Source organism: Pimephales promelas, chromosome 21 (assembly GCF_988280905.1).
Source record: "Pimephales promelas chromosome 21, fPimPro1.hap1.1, whole genome shotgun sequence".
NCBI lineage: Eukaryota > Metazoa > Chordata > Actinopteri > Cypriniformes > Leuciscidae > Pimephales > Pimephales promelas.
Window position 1 is genome coordinate 26,244,595 of NC_142789.1, and position 20,979 is coordinate 26,265,573.

At 35.8% G+C, this 20,979-nt stretch overlaps 1 protein-coding gene across 1 annotated transcript in view; it reads left to right on the forward strand.

The window, feature by feature from the left end:
* Window positions 1–402: 402 nt before the first annotated feature.
* Window positions 403–20,979, forward strand: part of xxylt1 (xyloside xylosyltransferase 1) — a 36,415-nt gene continuing 15,838 nt past the window's right edge. The window contains exons 1-4 of the mRNA XM_039674209.2: window positions 403–596; window positions 1,734–2,301; window positions 8,202–8,349; window positions 16,473–16,605. Of these exons, the coding sequence (XP_039530143.2) occupies window positions 1,816–2,301; window positions 8,202–8,349; window positions 16,473–16,605 (767 nt within the window). The 5' untranslated portion in view covers window positions 403–596; window positions 1,734–1,815. The remainder of the gene's footprint in view (window positions 597–1,733; window positions 2,302–8,201; window positions 8,350–16,472; window positions 16,606–20,979) is intronic.

Genomic DNA, 20,979 nt, shown 5'->3' on the forward strand with positions numbered 1-20,979 from the left:
AATCTTGTGTATATGTGACAAATGCTTGTCTTAAAGTTAAAATAAGTTGATGAGTCAACCGGCCAGACAAGGTTTTAACATGATGAATGTCACACATTTTACTTGTTTCATTAGTGACCCATAAATCCTTATTAAACAAACAAACCAAAAAAAAAAATAATTAAAAGTTATATAAATAATTTATGTTTATATTAGATATTAAATCCGATTTTCCAGTGTGGTCTCAGAATTTGATAACTATTTTATTTAAGTAACGATTAAAAATCTTTGTTAAATTATAGCACTGATATATAACTGACAAAAAAGTCATTTACAAACAAAATAAAACGGATTTCTTAAAAAAAAATCTTTTTTAAAAAGATCTCTCTACCATGCGATTGCGAGTCTTTTATTATGTACTGTTCAACTTCCGGTGCGGTGATGTAGGACCAGGACGCGCAAGTGTTTAGATGTATCGTGTCTGCAATTTTCCTCTGCCATTGCAAATAATTTTTTTCCTTCAATGTTTAGTGACAGACTGCTCCACAGTTTGCTTTCAGCTGCAGCGAAGGACTTCTGGTGTCAATGCGCGTTGCTGAATGAGTCATGTGACGGCGGTAAGTGACTTGTAATCCATCATGTGCAGTAAATGTTGCTTACATGCCATCCTGCAACAAGGTTCACGGATCATTCATGTATGGATTTGCATATTTAAAAGAACGTCTGCTGCAGACTTTCGTTAAAGCTGACATCTTTGAGGGTTTCTTGTTTAAATTGTCATTTGACCTGAATGACTTAAAGGGACAGTTCACCCCAAAAGAAATTACTCACCATATCGTTCCAACCGCAAGAAACATGAAATAACGTTATCTTATGTCCATTTAATGAAAGTGAATGAAGAGTTCACCAAAAATGACAAAACACACACACAAAAAATTATATAAATCATCCATATGACTTGTTCGCTATTTTCCAAGTCTTCTAAAGACATGATATATTGCATTATATCAATAAAATAATTTTCTCACTCGGTCATTCCAAACATGTATGCATTTATTTGTTCTGTGAAACACAAAATGACGAAACAATAATTTTAATTTAGGATAACTACCTATCCATTTGTAGAGTAATAAAATAAATGTATCATTTTAAACTATACTTTCCTTCTAAACTTGAACACAGTGAATGTTTGAGTAAGGATCTTCCTGTCCTATTCTATACTGTGAATGTGGACTGGACTGTCAAGCTCCAAAAGAAAAAAAGAAAAACACAATAAAAGTTTGAAAAAAAATGGTCCTTTTGACAAATGATTTTAATATAAGTCTTCTGAAGTCCATATAACTAATTTTTGTGATTTTACAAAGATATTAACCACAAGTCAAGCACTTTATACAATACAAATTGTTTTAAACCTGCTTTACAGTGATGACAGGAACATTATGCTTTTTGGCCGCAGTTCAGCTGAAGTCAGTTCAGTTGTAAAGATCGTCAATTACTTAATTAGTTATTTTCAGCTGTTCTTCCAAAAATTATGTCATTGTCCAGTTCTGAACTGTCAGATAAATAATATAGCTGAATATATTAAGTGTCCTCAACTCAGCGTGACAGAAGGAACCCAAGCTTGGTGACAGAATGGAGATAAAACCCTGTGAAAAAAAAAAAAAAAAACTTGGATCTGATTTGTTATATCAAGTGTGAAGTGACATTTTCAGCTCAGCAAATGTCATTTGATATTCCTTTTTCTTGCATTTAAGGCATGATCGGAGATTAGAGACGGTCAACAAGACGAGAAAGAAAGGCCATCCTGACCTATTTTGTGCATGTAGAAGTGGATCCATGGGTGTCCTGCGGGTCTTGTCGGTCACCATGGGAAGGATCAGCACTTTTAGGTCCTATCAGATCATGCTGCTTCTTGCCGCAGCCTTGGCCGTGGTGGCGTTCTACTACTTTGGCTCTGAAAAGCAGAACTTCTCCAGCACCACAAAGCGGATCAAGGAAACGCAAGCGAGCCACAACACAAACCGTGATGATGCGGATCTTTCCATAGACATCCGGCCCGGACGTCCAGAAAGCAGAACAGGAACTGGAGATGACCTGGAGGGAAAGCTGTCACGCTTTCATGCTCTCATGATGTTCACCAAGGTTGACAAGAGCTTGAACCTTCAGCAGAAGTTTCAGGTGGCCATGCGCTCCATGGTCAAACATGGACGCTTCTTGGAGGATGAGATGCTGGTTCTCCACTACGTCTCTGATGCGGGCAGTCAGGAGCTGGGGGAGAAGATGCTTCCTGAACTTCTGCTGGATGCAACCTTCCTGTACAAGGTATGTCAGTGGACATCAATGTTTTTCAATAGGTGCTGATGCAGCAAAGACTTTGATGTCTTTAAAATATTTGTAGTCTTAAAGGAGTAGTTCACTTTTTAAAAAACTTTTGCTGATAATTTACTCACCCCCATGTCATCCAAGATGTCCACGTCTTTCTTTCTTCAGTCGAAAAGAAATTAAGGTTTTTGATGAAAACGTTCCAGGATTTTCTCCATATAATGGACTTCAATGGGAACCAAACGGTTCAAGGTCCAAATGAGAGTTTCAGTGCAGCTTCAAAGGGCTTTAAACGATTCCAGACGATGAATAAGGGTCTTATCAAGTGAAACGATCGCTCAAAAAGTTTACGTTTTATGAGCACAAATGCTCGCCTTGCTCTGTTCTGTGATGCGCGTTTGTGACTCTTCTGTTCAAACTCGTTCATGTAAATGAACGAATCTTTTTTCGAGTCATTTGGTTCATTCAAAGAACGAAATCGACTCAAAAAAAGATTCATTCATGTATGGAGAGAAATCCTGGAATGTTTTCATCAAAAACCTTAATTTCTGTTCGACTGAAGAAAGAAGGACATGGACATCTTGGATGACATGGGGGTGAGTAAATTATCAGCAAAAGTTTTTTGGAAAAGTGAACTAGTCCATTAATATATTTGAATAATAATAAATACTATTATAATTTGGAGTTGGAATGGTTGAGAAGATGATTATAATATTAAATTGCATTGTTATAACCATAGCATATAATATAAAACATACTGTCTATATTACATATAAAATAAGAATTATATTCATATTAACAGACTTTTAGTTATTGGACATTTTTTAAAAGGGTGTTTTTTAATCCTGCTGCTTTAGTTTTGCTATCACCCTAAAATTAAGTCATCATTTACAAACCCTAGCGTATGTCCTTCGTTTATGGACCACAAAAGGAGAATTAAAATGCCCCATTCATGTTTGTCATATACTGGCAGTCAGCATCAAACTTTTTTTAAAAAGATGCAAAAGTATCACAGAATGATCCCATGCAACACATGCCGTGTATTCCAGGTGGGTTTACGATTGGGTTTAGTGTCCGAAGTTAATGGAACCGTGACTTTAAAATAAAATATCCTGCCTGAAACGATAATTTTTTTCCCCTTGTTAAAATCACAAAGGCGTTTTGTGCTGTTTGCATGCACAGCAGGTGGCAGTGCAGGAAAGCTGAACTCGGACAGGACTAGAGGTCACACCGCAGACGTTTCCTTTACATCAGCTCTCATACTGCAGTACTCCCTCAGGACCGCTCAAACTGCCTGTTGTCAAACACTTTCACACTGTATATCAGATTTTTTCAGTTCATCAAAACAATTCTGTGAACACACGTCTCATCAAACTATTTAAGCTTAAATCAATAAAAATCGAGCGAGCTATCTGGATCTTTTTCACTGAACGATGACGGTGATTATTTTAGTGGTTAAATAGTCACCCATTTGTTCAATAAATCACACTTTAGTAAATGAAGAATAAAGTTTGGCTTTCATTGGCTGTGTGTTGGTCAGATGGGGGCAGTGTTACTCTACCACAGTGGGTTTTTGTGATTCCTCTTTGAGCTTTAGGATCTTTGGTCTGATCCTGTTGTTGAGGATTTGTCTGTGGAAGCATGAGGTAAACTTGGCCTAGTTTAGGCAGATTGGTACAGTATTTTAAGGTTAGAATATTTTCTTTATCTCAGTTGATTGATCATGTAAAGGAAAACAGTGCAACTTTTCTGCTGTGGATCATGTATCGAGCAGACAGCAGTGTTTCCTGCCTAGCAACAGTTGCTGGGCATTAGTGGAGGCTGATCCTCTATCTTGGACTGGCGCAGTTTAGCAGGGATGCTGTGAGACTGAGGTGCAGATTACCTTCCTTTAATCCAGACTCATTCAACACACACACACACACACACACAATAAGATAATGAGTATTTGGCTTAATGCAACATCCGTTAATCATCATCACCCATGTGCTGCAACATTTTGATTAAAGCAGTTTTAGACACACACACACACACACACACACACACACACACTGAACAAGAGCCTATTTCAGTGGATTCGAAATTTGGATGATAATGATGAAGATTGTTGTTATTTTGAGCTGTAGCAATAGTAGTGTAGTACTGGATGATATATTATATAAAACTATTGTTTTAATATATATATATACTGTATATATATATATATATATATAATTTAAATTTATATTTTATAATTTTGTTGTCATGTAATAAAGAATTAACTGTAATAGTATTGGTAGTAATAATAATAATAATTATATATATATATATATATATATATATATATATATATATATATATATATATATTATTACTACCAATATTACAGTTAATTCTTTATTATATAACAAAAAAATTTACAAAAATGTGTATATATATATATATATATACATATATACTGTATATATACAGTATATACCACTACTACTAAAACAGTTAATTCTTTATATATAATATACTCTAATACTTTTTAAAAATGTATTTCAGTTGTTTTATTTAAAGCAAAAAAAAAAAAATTCATTTTAATTTTAGTTTCAGTTAACTATAATAACCCTGTAGTCCATTCGTATCCATGCATTTCTACTTATTTTTTATTAATCAGTTATTTTTAGCGTCATGTTGGCATGTTGTTTTTAGCACAGGCTGTTTTGGGCTCCAGGCAATAGACTGAACCTGTCTCGCTCTCAAAACTGCGCAGACACTGACACTGTCAGTCTGTCAGCGTGGAAAGTTCCACCATCACTGCGGGCTCGCAGACTCCCACACAGTCTCATGATGAGATGAATCCAGTATCAACTCATCAGACATGTGTTTTATCATTATGGTTTATTGAGCTCTTAGCAGAACTGAATGAAGTGTGTAATGCACAGTACACATTGCACGATTTTGGGCAGTCCCAGACCAGACGAAAGATGATCAATCACGTCCATATTCTCCTCTTTTTTTTCAAAGCGTATAAAAACCACAATTGCCAAAGTGCGATTCATCTTGCTCTATTTTGTTACCACTGACATTTAATTCTTCTATAACTTTGCCTATGATTCAATTAATAGGTGTCATCATCATCGTACAGACTACATACGTGGCGCATCAAAGTTTATTAGATCCATGTTGTACAGTGTGATTTGTAATGTGAGGATTGCCGAAAGGCAACATACAAGTTTGATGTTTTGCAGAATCCGGGTTTTATTCCATATTGCGGTTTGACAGCATTGGCAGATAAAGGTAGTTTATTGATTGGTTTCATATTTTTGGTCATTGACCCCATAGTATTATCGTGGCATTCTTTATTGGACTACCAATCGCTTAGTTCATTATATCAAATTACCATGGTAATACTATTTTATACCATCAAACATGATGCCTTTGGTAGGGTGATCATATTCTCGTTGTTGTTGAGTTATGATTCCATCACAGAACATTCAGATTGTCAGTAATACTTTTGCAAGCATCCAGTCTCATATAATAAAGTAGCCTACTGTCTCACTTTATTATAGAAAATCAGATAAAAGCACATAAATGACCAGCAGGCTCGGCCTCAAGTCCCCATGAGCATTAACGCATTCATAAGCATTTAATTTAATTTTTTTTTGCACATTACTTCATGTGCTAGTAATGGAGAATACACTGAGCTCTGTATGCAGAAACTCATTTGAATTCCTGGAAGAGATAGCTGGTCCCTGCAGTTAATTCATCTATTAAATAAAACTACTAGTGCTTACTGCTGTAGTTTCTGTTGTGAACTATTAGCTCTTTTCAAGTGAAATAGGAATTCAAATGAGTGCTCTGTTCTCTTTCAAGTTCTTATGAGCGAAATGTTTAGTTTTCTCTATTAATTTTTATTGCTTCTGCATTATTTAGCGGTTGCTTTAAAGCATTTTTCTTATTAAAAATTCAGGGCAAGATCACAAATAAACTGTGATGAAATATTGAAAGGGTGCTCCCAACTTGATACTTTTAGGGCAGATTATTATTATTATGTATTTATTTTTTTATGGTGTTTTGATGATGTACGCTCCAATTCACTGGGTTTCTACGCACACTCATCAGGGCATATCTTTAGCAGATATCTTTATCCATGGCAGCTTAGGTTTTTGGTCTCAAAAAGATATACAGTGGTATGAATAAGTTTAGGCACCCATGCTAAAGTTGCCTAAAAAGAGGAATAAAAAAATCATCTTTTGGATATTGATCTTAATGCCTTAATTAGAAAAATGAGGAAAACTCCAACCTTTAAGGACACAAATTTTCTTTGTGAATGAATAATGTATCATAAATAAATAAATGTTTTTTCCTTAAAATACAGGGTGCATAAGTCTGGGCACCCCTATGTTAAATTCCCATAGAGTCAGTCACATTTTTATTTTTAAAAGCCAGTTATTTCATGGATCCAGGATAATATGCACCCTGATAAAGTTCCCTTGGCCTTTGGAATTAAAATATCCCCACATCATCACACACCTTCCACCACACCTAGAGATTGGCATGGTTTTACTTCAGTTAGCCTAATAGCTGGTTTGATTTGCATTAAAAAGATGATCTTATGGAAAGTACCCCATGCCAATCTCTAGGTGTGGTGGAAGGTGTGTGATGATGTGGGGATATTTTAATCCCAAAGGCCAAGGGAACTTTATCAGGATGCATATTATCCTGGATCCATGAAATAACTGGCTTTTAAAAATAAAAATGTGAATGACTCTATGGGAATTTAACATAGGGGTGTCCTGACTTATGCACCCTGTATTTTAAGGAAAAACATTTATTTATTTATGATACATTATTCATTCACATAGAAAATTTGTGTCCTCAAAGGTTGGAGTTTTCCTCATTTTTCTAATTAAGGCATTAAGATCAATATCCAAAAGATGATTTTTTTATTCCTCTTTTTAGGCAACTTTAGCATGGGTGCCTAAACTTATTCATACCACTGTATATTAATTATAGCAGCACTGTCCTTGTATGGCATCATATTTTTAGCCTTTTCAGTGAAACCAAATGATCAAAAAATAAAAATACCAAATGATTGTTAAATAATGATTAAGGGTCAAGCGCCCAACAAAAGCAAACACAGATGGTGACTTAAAAAAAAAAAGACATTTTAATGTGTTATCAGGTGTCTTCAATAATGCTCAATCATCACTCAATTATTAATTGTCTCATTAACTTTAACACTGCTTCAGTGTTTATATGAGTCCACACTCAGGGTGTTAATTTAACACTAGGTGAAGAAAGTCTTGTTTGTGTGAACTGAAGGTTTCAAAGAAAATCTGCCTCTACATACAATTGATATTTGTCTCATTGTACTTTTGCACATATTTCCACACAAATGAGACACAACTTTAAAATGCTTGGTTTGTTACAAAATCATTATCAACTGTGTTCCTTGAATCTTCTGAGCTTTGTTTCACCAGACTAAGGGTGGGATGCTAACCCTATGGCAGAAACATATTATACCCCTGCAATCAAAACCTTAATGGGAAATCCGTGATTACTGAACACCCATCCCCCCTCCACCTCCATCGTCTTTGTGCAAGCTAGCGAGAGATACACATTATCTGATTGCATGAGTCCAGTCGACGCCAAAGTATTGCATTACGGAGCAGGATTAGAGGGCTGGTTGCACTGCAGACAAACACATGTATTGTGTATTTTCAATGGAAGGAGCAGTAAAAGACGACCGTGAAGGCTCAGTGAGCCAAATGGTGAACACCTGAGAATGAAATCCCTGTGCCAAAAGATGGCAATAATACAGCTCATTCTTTTCCATCCGTGCACAAATTAACTAAAAATGTAGTGTCAGTGTCACTAGGGTCACAAAAAAGTCCTCATTTATCACATACATTGTCTGTTGTCTATTACAGGTGGTGTTTCACAATGTTGAAGCCCTTACAGAGAAATTATTCCCCATCGTGGAAGCCATGCAGAAGCACTTCAGTGCAGGCTCCGGCGCGTACTACAGCGACGCCATCTTCTTCCTGTCGGTGGCCATGCATCGCATCATGCCTGCAGGTGAGATACGTGACTCGGCATTGCCAGTGTTTAGCAATTGCAACTTTAATTTAGCTGTTTTCAATATTGTAATGTTGATGTCCATTAATAAACCGGGCATTGTATATTACAATATTGTTAGCTCTTTGACAAATTGCTTCTGTTCCTCTTATGGAAGTTGTGGACAATAAAGTTAACTAAACTAAACCTAAAAGTCAAAATTTTGTAGTTTCTGCAACACTAGCATCTCCATTTGAAATGAACTGTTTCCAAACATGGAACCACATAAAGGCCATGAATTTCTACTTGTCGTCTATTTTTTTAATCTTGAGGGGAAAAAAGTTATTAAATAAAACATCTAAAAGCAATCAAAAATTGTATTGTATTAATAATAACAATTGTTGTTGTTAATTTTTTGTCTTGAGAATACAAGAAAAAAAAAGGGCAGTAACAGCAAGTGAGGAGCTTTCCCCAGCAGTGACAAAGAAGAAATCCAGTATTCTACGTTTGCATAGTCCAAAAGTTCTTTAAACATGGAAGGCTTGACAGCAGTTGTAAAACATAATATAAAACCATCAAAGACTATGACAAAATAAATAAATAAAGTAAATAAGTAAAGGGATTTGCTCCAAAGAATTGGTACATCTTCATAAAGTAGATACATCGCACTTTATAAAGCTAATAGTCCAGAGAGCAAGAGTGCTGATACAGTAAAATAATAATAAAGTAATAGTAGTAATAATATAGTGGTTTTAACAAAAATGTATAAAGACAGGAATACATACAATAAAAATAAATAACTAAGTACTAATAATAATAATAAATAAGATATAAGTCAGCGGAGTTCTTGCCACCTTTCAAAGGCTTTTGTGATGTACATAAATTCGGGACTTTGCGCTTTCCTTCTCTTTTTCCCTCTTCTTTGCATTTTTCTGTTCATCCGAACGTCGTCTCTTTGTCTTTGGTCGTGTGTCGGCCATATCAAACTTAAAATGATGGAACTTAAACTTAGAACTTAAAAAATATTTTACCCTAAAAAACGCAACTTTTGGCCTAAATGTATGTTTTGAAGTTGCATTCTGTCTGTTCTTAGTCGGAATAGTTATACTGATTGAATTACGATTAACCCACTTTTGCACAACAATATTGTTCATTTTTACTTTATTTATCCTTAGAAAGGAAATTTAGTCTGCAGCAGGCTCTAAAAACAAAAATAAAAGCACCACCAGATGACCCAACTTTTCCATTTGAAAAGTGTCAGCTGCAGAACATCCAGTGTTCATGTAAACTTCCCCATCACACTTCCTGCCGCACATTCGAACCATGTTCTCTAAAGGTCAGTACATTCGGTCATCCTGAAAGGACATTTGGACATGAGGCCGCTGATGGTGTCATATGTGCCGACTCACTCACAGGTGCTGAACGGGCACATGGCACAGCGCTTGGCGGGGCGGTCCTCTGTGACACATCTGCCACTCACTCTCTCTCTCTCTCTCTCTCTCTCTCTCTCGCATTGAAACAAATGGCCATCCAGGCATGGTTTGCTGTGCCAGCAGAATGCCCATATGGGTTTGCTGCTGCACTAAATGCAAATCACTGGACTCCTGTCAGCCTAACAAATCAATGATACCATGAGAGAGTAAAGACCTATGAGTGTTTGATAAAGCTTTTAGGTTCATGGCTGTGACGGATTACGGACGTCACTTTTCTTTCTTGCAACAAGCACGAATCTTAGTAAATAAAATAATTTAATAACAAAGTTTTATAAATGCAATATGTTTAGGTATCTGTTTCTCAAAAATCAGCAGTGATTGATTTTTATTGTTACTTTCAAAGATTATTATCAAAATACTCTAATTTTAAAGCAATTGCTATTCTGTAGTTATTTCCCTCTGGAAACGGAATGAAACAATCTGTTTGCTAAGAACGAACCGAAATGAAAACAATTAAGTTTGAATGCATGTATTTGACCGCCTACACCCATCCACTAGTGGGAAATCTTCCCAGGGCAGGACTGCTTCTCAAACTAAAATCAGGAAGCCCACTCTGGGGCCGGGCCCTCCCGTGGCGCTGACACTGTGTGTGTGCACCTTATTTATTCAGAAACTCCCCCCTGAGTTGTTCACTTTCCAGTTTGATTCAGTGGGTAGAGCCTTTGATTTTGCAATTGGGCCATTTATATCTGCAGGGGTGCCAAAGCATACAGTCAGAGTGACTTGTGTTTCTTTGTGTGTGGAAGGCGAAGTAAGGGATTTGAGAGCGTGACCTGACCCGCCTTTTTATTTTTACACTTTTCGAATTTCTACGTGAGACAAACAATTTGCAGGTTGACAGAAAGTAGGTCATTTCACTTTATTGTTCTCCCGCATGTCAACAACTTGACCTAAGTTGACAAAATAAGGCAACTTATCACGTTCAATTTGTAAAGTTATCTCAACTAATTTGCTTCAATTAAAGTCAACTTAATACTTCTGCTCATCTAAGGAGTAGTCTTTTGAACTTAAAAATTCTTATCAAGACAACTAAAGATTGTCTAGCATTTAGCAATGCTTTTTTATCTTCTTTCATTCTGTTCATGTTCAAATTTAACTACATGATATGAACATTATTTGCCTCTTAAAACAAGAGGCAAACATTTCAACCTTGTTAGTCAAATAAATTACATGCACTCTTAGAAGAAATGGTTCTATTTAGAACCAGAAATGGTTCCATCCCCCGCTTCATATATGGAACTCCAAAATGGTTCTATATAGAACCATTTTTTTTTTGGTAAAAGGTTCTATTGGCCAAGTACGGAACCCCAGGGTTCTATATAGAACCCAGAGGAACCCTTTTTTTAAGAGTGTATAGAACCTTTTAGGGGTTCCAAATACGTAGCGCTGATAGAACCTTTAAAGGTTCTATATAGAACCTTTTCTTCTAAGAGTGTACAAAAGTTGCATTGAGATGCACAGCACATCTCAAACATGGTGATGATCATTGATAAACAAATGTCAATTCCATAAAATATTAACTTTTTTATTGAGCCAGTAAATACAAAGCAATGATCATTTTTAATAAGTTACCACAAAATTTGTTCAAGCTGCAATGCATGCTGGGAACTGGCACAACATTTTTCAACATAAAATTGTTCAGATAATAATTTGGAAAGTTGGGACAACATTTGGTCAAGTTTTGGACAAATACTTGAGAATCTTAATGAGGTCAACAAAACTTTTGGAGTATTGTTTATCTACTTTTCACATGAACATTTTGTGAGTTGGATTTTTTACAGTGTATGAATACACTCTATATTGAGTCAAGTCCTCGCAATTGAATTTTCTTTTTGTTAACTGTAAAAGAACTGCACATTCAGAAAGATTAGACGCTTGTGCATTAATCCAATGACCCATTACATTTGTTCCTCACTTCAGACATTTTGCTGTAGACCAGTATTTTATTTTATTTTTTAGCATTTTGCAATTTTTCATTTCACTGGTAATAGTTTAGACTCTACAGAAAATTGGGGTCTGATTTTTCATTGTCTTTGAAAGAAGTTTCTTCTGCTCAAGGCTGCATTTATTTGATCAAAAATACCACTGTAAAAAATATTGTTGGTTTAACTTAAAGTAAGTAACCTGGTTGCCTTAAAATTGTAAGTGCATGGAACTGGAAAAAGTGAGTTAATACAATGAAGGAGATTGATTTAATCATCAGAAACTCAAAATAATAAGTTATCTGAACTAAATAAATTATTAAAGTTGATTTGACAAAAGAAAAAATGATGTGATAACAAATCTTGAAAATATTTTTTTTTACAGTGTAGGGCGAGTAATATTGTGAAATATTGCAATTTAAATGTTTTCTATTTGACTATATTTGAAAATATAATTTACTCCTGTGATGGTAAAGCTGAATTTTCAGCATTGTCGCATTATACTTCAGAAATCATTCTAATATGCTGTTTTTTTTTTTTTTTGCTCAATAAATGCGTATTATTATTATTATTATTATTATTATTATTATTATTATTACTATTATTATCAATGTTAAGATTGGGTGACTTATCCCTTTAACACTGTTTTTTAATGCACTTTTGACCCACTGACTGACTGCTCATACCCACCTCGAGGAATTCCGTCCAGATTGCTCTGATTTCTCTTTACGTCCGGAGTAGGTCTGTCTGCTTGCATGACCCGGCTCTCCCGCCAGGCTCATTCCGGTCATTAAGTTTACCAACAGGGCAGTCAATACCTGCCTGCTGAGAGGCCGAATTAGCGAGCCATGAGGAAGAGACTGACACCATTAGTCTCATTTATACCATGATCCCTGGAAGACCACTGGCCCGCTGAGGAAATGAGAATTTCTGTGGGTCTAAAAGAGCGAGATTAGGTGCTCAGTAATTACCGTTTGTTTGTTCTTATGAAGTATTAATGGTTGAAAAAGAAGCAGCACATGCCCAGTGATTTAAAAAAAATAAACGCTCTGGTTTAATGTTCTCTCATATTGCTGTGAGGGATTTGGCTGTTCATTAAAGGAACATTGGGCCTGGAGGTGGGCTGGTATATTAACTACTTAGCCTAAATGATAACAGGAGCTGTGAAAATAATTGGGCCTTGTTTCAAATGGCTTTAAATCTGTTTTTATTGTGAAGAAGTCCCATGTGTTCGGCAGCTCGTGAGGGAACAGAAAAATCCCTTGTTTTAAGACTTTCCGCTTTTTCACTGCCTCAAGAGTGTTGTCAACAAAGTCAGCTTCTTTTAGTGTTTTTTTAGCAGTCGTTATTATTGTGTCTGCTGGTAAATGGAAAAGCTAGAAAATCTAAAGGTAGATTTTTAAAATATTTATACCTAATCACGTTGATGCTTTCATTGATCAATGATACTGATATTCATCCAATATTTATATTTTATTTCAGCTTTATTTCATTGAACTAAAATAATTATTTATAGTTTTTAGTTGACAATGCAACAGTGCATAAAAAGCATGAGTGACTTTTTTTTATTTGTCGCTTTAATATTTTGCATTTGGTTATATACAGTATGTATATATAGTTGCAAACAACTACAATTTTCTACTTTTTTGTCAGTTTGATGGAAAATAAAGGAAAGACTAAAAATATTAAAATAAATAAAATCATGAGTGACTTTTTTTTATTTGTCGCTTTAATATTTTGCATTTGGATATATATATATATATATATATATATATATAGTTGCAAACAACTACAATTTTCTACTTTTTTGTCAGTTTGATGGAAAATAAAGGAAAGACTAAAAATATTAAAATAAATCAAATCAAAGTGATTTGCAAGACCACTTATGATACTGTTTTATCAACATTTAATCCAAATCCAAAAGGCATTTGAACAACTAGTACATTTTCATATGCTTTAAAGAACAAAGTAGAGCTAAGATTTTAGATATCCCAGATATTTCTTATCAAAGGTAGTCAGACTGTTTTGTGTATACATTATAAGTCACACGCTAGTTGATTAATCTTTACCGTAGAATTGAGTAACTGTACTAAGGAATTTCTGTCAGAATGAAAACATGCATGCATGTCTTAAAGGGATGGTTCACCCAAAAATGAAAATTCTGCCATCATTTACTTACCCTCAGGTTATTCCAAACATGTGTGAATTTCTTTGTTCTGTTGAACACAAAGGAAGAGATTTTGAAGAGTGTCTGCTTCACCTGCCACAAATTCTGAAACGATTGTCCTCATGTGATCTCTCATACCAGATTTAACTACGGCTGGATTTTAATCTCATAATGTGCTTGACCTACATTAGCCTATATCACTGACTGTTGTTTTCACCAAGGAAAGCATCAAAGCCATAATCCACGGAGAACAGATGGAATTCCACCTGCTCCTTACATTTAGTTGGGACCAATTGATAATTAAAGTAGATTACTATCCCCGGGTATTGTTAACCACCTTAATATGGCTTTAAATTGTGAATGTGCAGTACATTTGCCGGGAGATTGTATCTAAAAAGAAGGGGAAACCTAAACGATGCAGATATTTCCCAAGATGATGCTGCTAAAAGCTGGTACAAACGTATTAGATCTGTGACACTTTTCTGAAAGTGTGTCAAGCTTCGGTGCTTCCAGTCGTTTTAGATGTCCAGGCTATTTTTGAGCATGTGCAAATGTGTGTTCCCTACTTCCCTTGGGTGAAAAGATGATGGGAATGTATCCGTGTATGTACTTTGCTAAAACTAAACTAGAAATTGTTTAAGGCTCCATAGGCATGTTTCCAGCACCCAAGGCCATGATGGAGCTGGTGAACTCCACATGGACCCGTTTCTTGAAAGTCTTCTTCGCTTCAGGCCGCAGAGGCCCAATGAGATGAATTAGTGCAGTCGTTAATGCTTCAAAGGCGCATTTTAACCTGCTTGCTGACATGCCCTCGGGTGCACATCAAACCTCTGTGGCTCATCCTGCCCAAAGCGCTTGTGCCTCTTTTGATCTGGTGTACTGTGACGCATGGGTTTTATTTTTGGAGATACTCCCTGGTAAAAAAATTATCCCTATTAAATTTGAGGCAACGTGAGGCACCAAACTGAATCACAAAATGCTAACCGTTTAAAACTGCAATGCATTGTTCGGCAATGAAATTTTTGGTGGTACTGTGGCTGGTAACTATTTTTAATTTAAAGTCTGTGTGAAACGGAAGTTGAGATTCATTTTTGCATGTCGTGACGTATATCCTAGTGAAACGGCTTCTGAAATTAGAAAAAATATAGGGCAGGGCTTGATTTCAGCCTTCGGGAATTGATTGGATCTTTGGAGGTTGGGCGTTGCAAACAATTTGAATGCGATTCTAGCCGCACCTTCATCGGATCTGGCCGCACCCTTTTTCCGTTTAACGTGACCAAAAGAGAGAGAGAGATCGTTTCGAAGGGGGTGGGAAGGGTAATGTATTTGATTAAAGATTTCAAAGGTAAGTTACATGAATTTTAAAAAAAATAATGAAGTGCACGGATAAATTATTTAAACTCTACAATAGAAGATTTGTCAAATTTGATTTCATGCCGACTGATGTCGTAAATCTTCACCGCCTTTTTTGTTGTTGTTTTTATAGCTCTCTTCTAAATCAAGTCACACAATGATTAAAATAAAATCACATGAAAACAATACAATGTAGCCTACTGACATAATTTGTTAAAGGAGTAGTTCACTTTTGAAAAAACTTGCTGATAATTTACTCACCCCATGTCATCCAAGATGTCCATGTATTTCTTTCTTCAGTCGAAAAGAAATTAAGATTTTTGATGAAACCGTTCCAGCATTTTTCTCAATGTAATGCACTTCAGTGGGAACCAAACGGTTCAAGGTCCAAAAGACACTTTCAGTACAAACTTGCAAACTGCTCAAAGGGGTTAAATCGATTTCAGACGATGAATAAGGGTCTTATCAAGCAAAACGATCGCTCATTTAATAAATAAATAAATAGCAAACTTTGAGTTTTATAATCTCTGTACTGCGATGCACGTTTGTGAACAAAAGATTCTAAATGAACAAACCTTTTTCTGAGTCATTTGGTTCATTCAACGAACGAAACGAACGAATTGACTCAGAAAAAGATTCGTAGACACCTACTGTAGATGTGCTTCCTGATTCATGGAAATTCAGCACTTGTCCTCCTTTTATCATCGCTCATCATGAAGTGTTTTGTTGTCAGCCTGTATGTTTTGAGGGGAGCGCTGAGATCGTTGATATTGATTCGTCTAGTTTCCGGTGCTTGTTTGGAGAGACGTCGGTGTGAAATCCCTGACCGACTAAACAGCTCTGGCTGGCCACTCTCTGCTCATTGTTCTAAATACAACAAGCATAGTTCGGGCCCCCTATGTTTTGCTTTCCAAATGTGTGTCTTTGTGTGTCCTGCCTCTTCTCCACAATGGAGCGTCCAGAATGTTGTCTTGAGGGCTTTGTTGTACAGTGTGCTCACACGAACACCCGGAGGCCATCCGACATGAGAATTGCCCTCTGGGTGATCATGTGCCATCATTTGTTATTTTATGTTTTCTGCATTAGTACACAACAATCCCTTATTCACTGCATGTCTCGCTGCTCACAACAACCTGTAGGATAAGGTTATTTATGTGTTTGTTGATTTCAAACAGAATTCTTTGCATTTCTCTTTCTTTTGTCCCCTAGAACTGAAGCGCATCGTTCAGTTGGATCTGGACCTCAAATTCAGAAGCAACATCAGAGACCTCTTCCTAGAGTTTAACCATTTCCCTTCTAAGGCCGTCATTGGAATTGCACGTGAAATGCAGCCAGTTTACAGGTATCGGACGCAGCTCTATTTGCAGTAATTTGATCTCAAATGTAAATGCTCCATATACTGATATATCTGGTGCAGTCATATAAAAACTAGGGCTGTCAAACGATTAATCGCGATTAATCGCATCCAAAATAAAAGTTTGTGTTTACATAATATATGTGGGTGCACTGTGTATAATTATTTTATATATATAAATACACACACATGCTTGTATATATTTAAAAGATATTTTCAGGTATATACTGTATATAGATGTATATATAATTTATATATAAATATTTTATATATAAATAATATTTTTTTCTTATTTATACATGCATGTGTGTCTTATTTATTTGTTTATTTATTTATTTATTTATATTTATATATATGCGATTAATCGAGATTAATTGTTTGATAGCCCTAATAAAAACATATAAAAAAAGCGCTATGCAATATATATTGCCATATGGCTGATAAAATAAAAATAATATGACATGGTACCATATCAGTTATGATGTTTGTTTTAAAATGTATTGGTATTGCTTGAAAAATTGCTTGAAATTAATTTGCCAATCATCGATATATTTTGTTTTTAATGATTGTTTTATAATTGTATAGTTGTTAAATGCAAAGCAAATCTTCTTACATTATAATGTTGGTTTTCGTGTTTTATTTTTATATTTATTTACACAAAATAGAATTTTAACACCTGTGAAAATAATGTTAATTTTGGTGCGTTCCATTGTAATTTTAGTATTATTTATATTGAATTTGTTTTTATTTTAATATTTTCAGCTTCATTAGAATTATGTGCTTTTGTCATTTTTATCAGTTAGCTTTTTCAAATTTAGTTGTAACCTTGAGTTTTAGTTGCCAGGGTTTTCATTGTAATATTTTTTCAACATCAAAATCAGTTTTAGATAACAATAACAAGACTGATGCAATCCTACCAAAAAGTACCATAATACCACTTTGTTTTGCATTTTACATGGTGATACCATGATAATTTGGAAGTGTACCATGGTCGTACAATGATAATTATGATGGTACATAATCATGGTTTATATCAATCTCATGGTATTACCATCTGATACACTAGTACCATCACTGTACACATCAGAGTACTGTTTTGGCAATACTAGGAAAGTATTAATACTCTAAATCAAACATACAAAGGAAATAGAGGTGCAGGCTTATTTTGCATTTAAGTTTAGCAAAGCTGTGACATTGGCAGCTCTAGCACAGTCCTACTGTACAGTTTGATCAAAACAAATCCTGAAAGAGACTTTGGACAACCTCTTCTCCTGTTTCCCTTGCCAAAGAGAACGTCGAAATGGTCAATGCCGTTTGTCTTGTGGCCTGGCAAAGTCAAAGCTTGACATGAAACTGGGACGAATAGAGGTGGAAGCCTTTTCAGAGTGTTCTCCAAGAGCCGTCACGTGACTGGAGCTTTTAGAAACGGTTTCCTGAGAGCTCTAGTGTTCAGTCACCGAAACATGAGGAAGCTCAGATTGGTGATAGGAATTCACAAAGGAGGCTGTTTTCTTTTTCTGGTTGCTTTCTACTACTGTGTTTGTGTGGTTCTGTGTATGTGTGAGAGATGGATAGGCTGTAGGGGCTTGTGGCCTTAAAAACCCACACAAACCTTACTTTCCTAGTTCATAAATCTTTCAGTCTCCTTAAACAGGTGCAAATGTATTTAACAGCTTTAATTATTAGGATCTTTAACCGACGGTGTCAAGACCCGCATGATCGAGCATACAGACTTGTTTTTGATTTTGATTAATGAGCAGTTAATGGATGACAATAGATGGCGCTATAGTCTCCAGCATTCCCTTGTTGGATGTTGTTACTTGTTTTCCTTTTTCTTGTTGTCCTACATTTCCATTAGATATGCCACTTCAGGGCCACAAGTCTTTGTATAAGAAAACAACAGCAAATTGTTGCAAGCATGTCTCTATGTGAAAATAATAATTCACCAAATTGAAAACCTTGGTCCTTGCCATATTTTACTCACTCGATTTGTCATTTTAGCTCATATTATAATTTGTTCTCCTTCCTTGAAAGCATTTTGACATAATTGTCATCCCAAAAAAGCGATACAATAGCTTTGCATGAGGTTTTTTTTTTTTTATGATGTTATACATTTTATAATTTCAGGTCGAGCCAAGAACAAAAATGTAAATTGGGAGTGCACTGTTTATTTAAGTAACAGAACTCCAATTAAACTCCACAGTTTTTAATGTACTTTTACTGTATTTTTGATCAAATGATGCTAAAAAATTTTTTTTTTTTTTCAAAAATCTTGCTGACCCAAAATTGTTGATAGTTGGTTACTGTGAATGATGATCAAACAGAATGAAGTATTCCAGAGAGCGATGTCAATTGAAGAGTGATATTGATAGATGTGACCGTTCCTGACCTGGTGTTATAAATTCACTATTGTTTTTCCATCCACCCATACAAGCATTTTGAAATCTAGCACGTAAAATTTCATAATTTATCATTTTGTAGAGGATCCTGAAAGTGAACTATACTTGATGCGGTAGATGTTCAGGCTTTCAGCTGTGTGAGGAGCTAATAGGATTTCTGGAAAAATGTCCCCCTTGAGTGCTCCTTCTCCACAACAGATTGCAGGTTTTCCACAACAGTTATCTGACTGCACACACAACTACTGTACGCAAACAATTGAGAAGAATGAAAAAAGCATAATCGACCGCCGAGATATCTGTGGTGCGTCAGCAGCAGCCGCACTGGGCTTTGGTGATGACATCTAACACCTGTGCCAGAACATGGTCGCTCTAATTCAATTTTGGTCTTTTCTAAGCTTCTGCCCGGCTGGCACTGGTCTTGCACTTTGTTGGCGACGCTGCCTACTGATGCAGCGTGCTCGGGCGTCTCCTGGGTCCTGGCACTGAGGTGCGTGCTTCTTTCGGTGTTGTTGCATTACTCTTTCTGCAGCTGAGGCTGAAATAACACACAGCAGGGATGAAGATTTCTCTCCAGAGCACTGTTTTTTAGCTAGTGAAGTTATTTTAGCTAATGTGCTTTTTAGCTAATGAAGCGAGACTTTACAAACAAATAATAGACCAGACTTTTTTTAGCATGGTGGGTGTAACTATTTTGGGGTTCACATCTGAAAGGCTTAAATTACATTTTCTTGTTTATTGGTTCAGTTGTTATGCAGGTTGTCTTTTTGATTTTCTTCACTTTACATGGGATGGGAGTAAACTGGTTGTCATTTATCCAGAGCAACTTACAGCATGCCATGAGCAGACAACACAAAGCATCAGGCTTTGCAAAACAATTATTTCCTAATTAGTATTTTTGTCTTGATTTCCATACATTTATGTGAAGCGAAATATGTTTAAGCTTTTATATATTTATATATATATGAAGAGTTCAGATGCAAAAGCCTCTAAATGCCATTTGAAATTTTCTTCTTTAATGATGATTTTTATAAAACTTGTATATTTAAGTTCAGTAAATTCACTTAAATAACAATTAATAGGTAATTATCATTGTCATTTAAGTGAAATCACTGAACTTAAATACACAAGCTTGATAAAAATGATCATTCTAGAAGAAAATTTCAAATGGCACTTAGAGGCTTTTGCATCTGAACTCTTCATATACAGCGGCTGACAATAAAGGTGACATTTATGACAAGTAAGACTTTTTAAAGAAGAAAAACCACGAATACATGTTATATTGCACCCCATAAACACAATCATGCAAAGAAAAAAAGCAGTAAACCATCCCTTTAAACAATTTTGAGAGTGGCATGGTTGTTGGTGCTGAGTATTTCACAATCTGCTCAGTTACTGTCATTTTCACCCACAAATCTCACTAAAAATGGACCGTTGAAGACTGGAAAAATGTTGCCTGGTCTGATGAGTCTCGATTTCTGTTGAGACATTCAGATGGTAGAGTCAGAATTTGGCGTAAACAGATTGAGAACATGGATCCATCATGCCTTGTTACCACTGTGCAGGCTGGTGGTGGTGGTGTAATGGTGTGGGGGATGTTTTCTTGGCACACTTTAGACCCCTTAGTGCCAATTGGGCATCGTTTAAATGCCACGGCCTACCTAAGTATTGTTTCTGACCATGTCCATCCCTTTATGGCCACCATGTCCCCATCCTCTGATGGCTACTTCCAGCAGGATAATGCACCATGTCACAAAGCTCGAATCATTTCAAATTGGTTTCATGAAGTGAGTTCACTGTACTAAATGGCCCCAACAGTCACCAGATAGAGCATCTTTTGGATGTGGTGGAACAGGAGCTTCGTGGCCTGGATTTGCATCCCACAAATTTCCATCAACTGCAAGATGCTATCCTACCAATATGGGCCAACATTTCTAATGCTTGTTGAATAAATGCTATGTAGAAT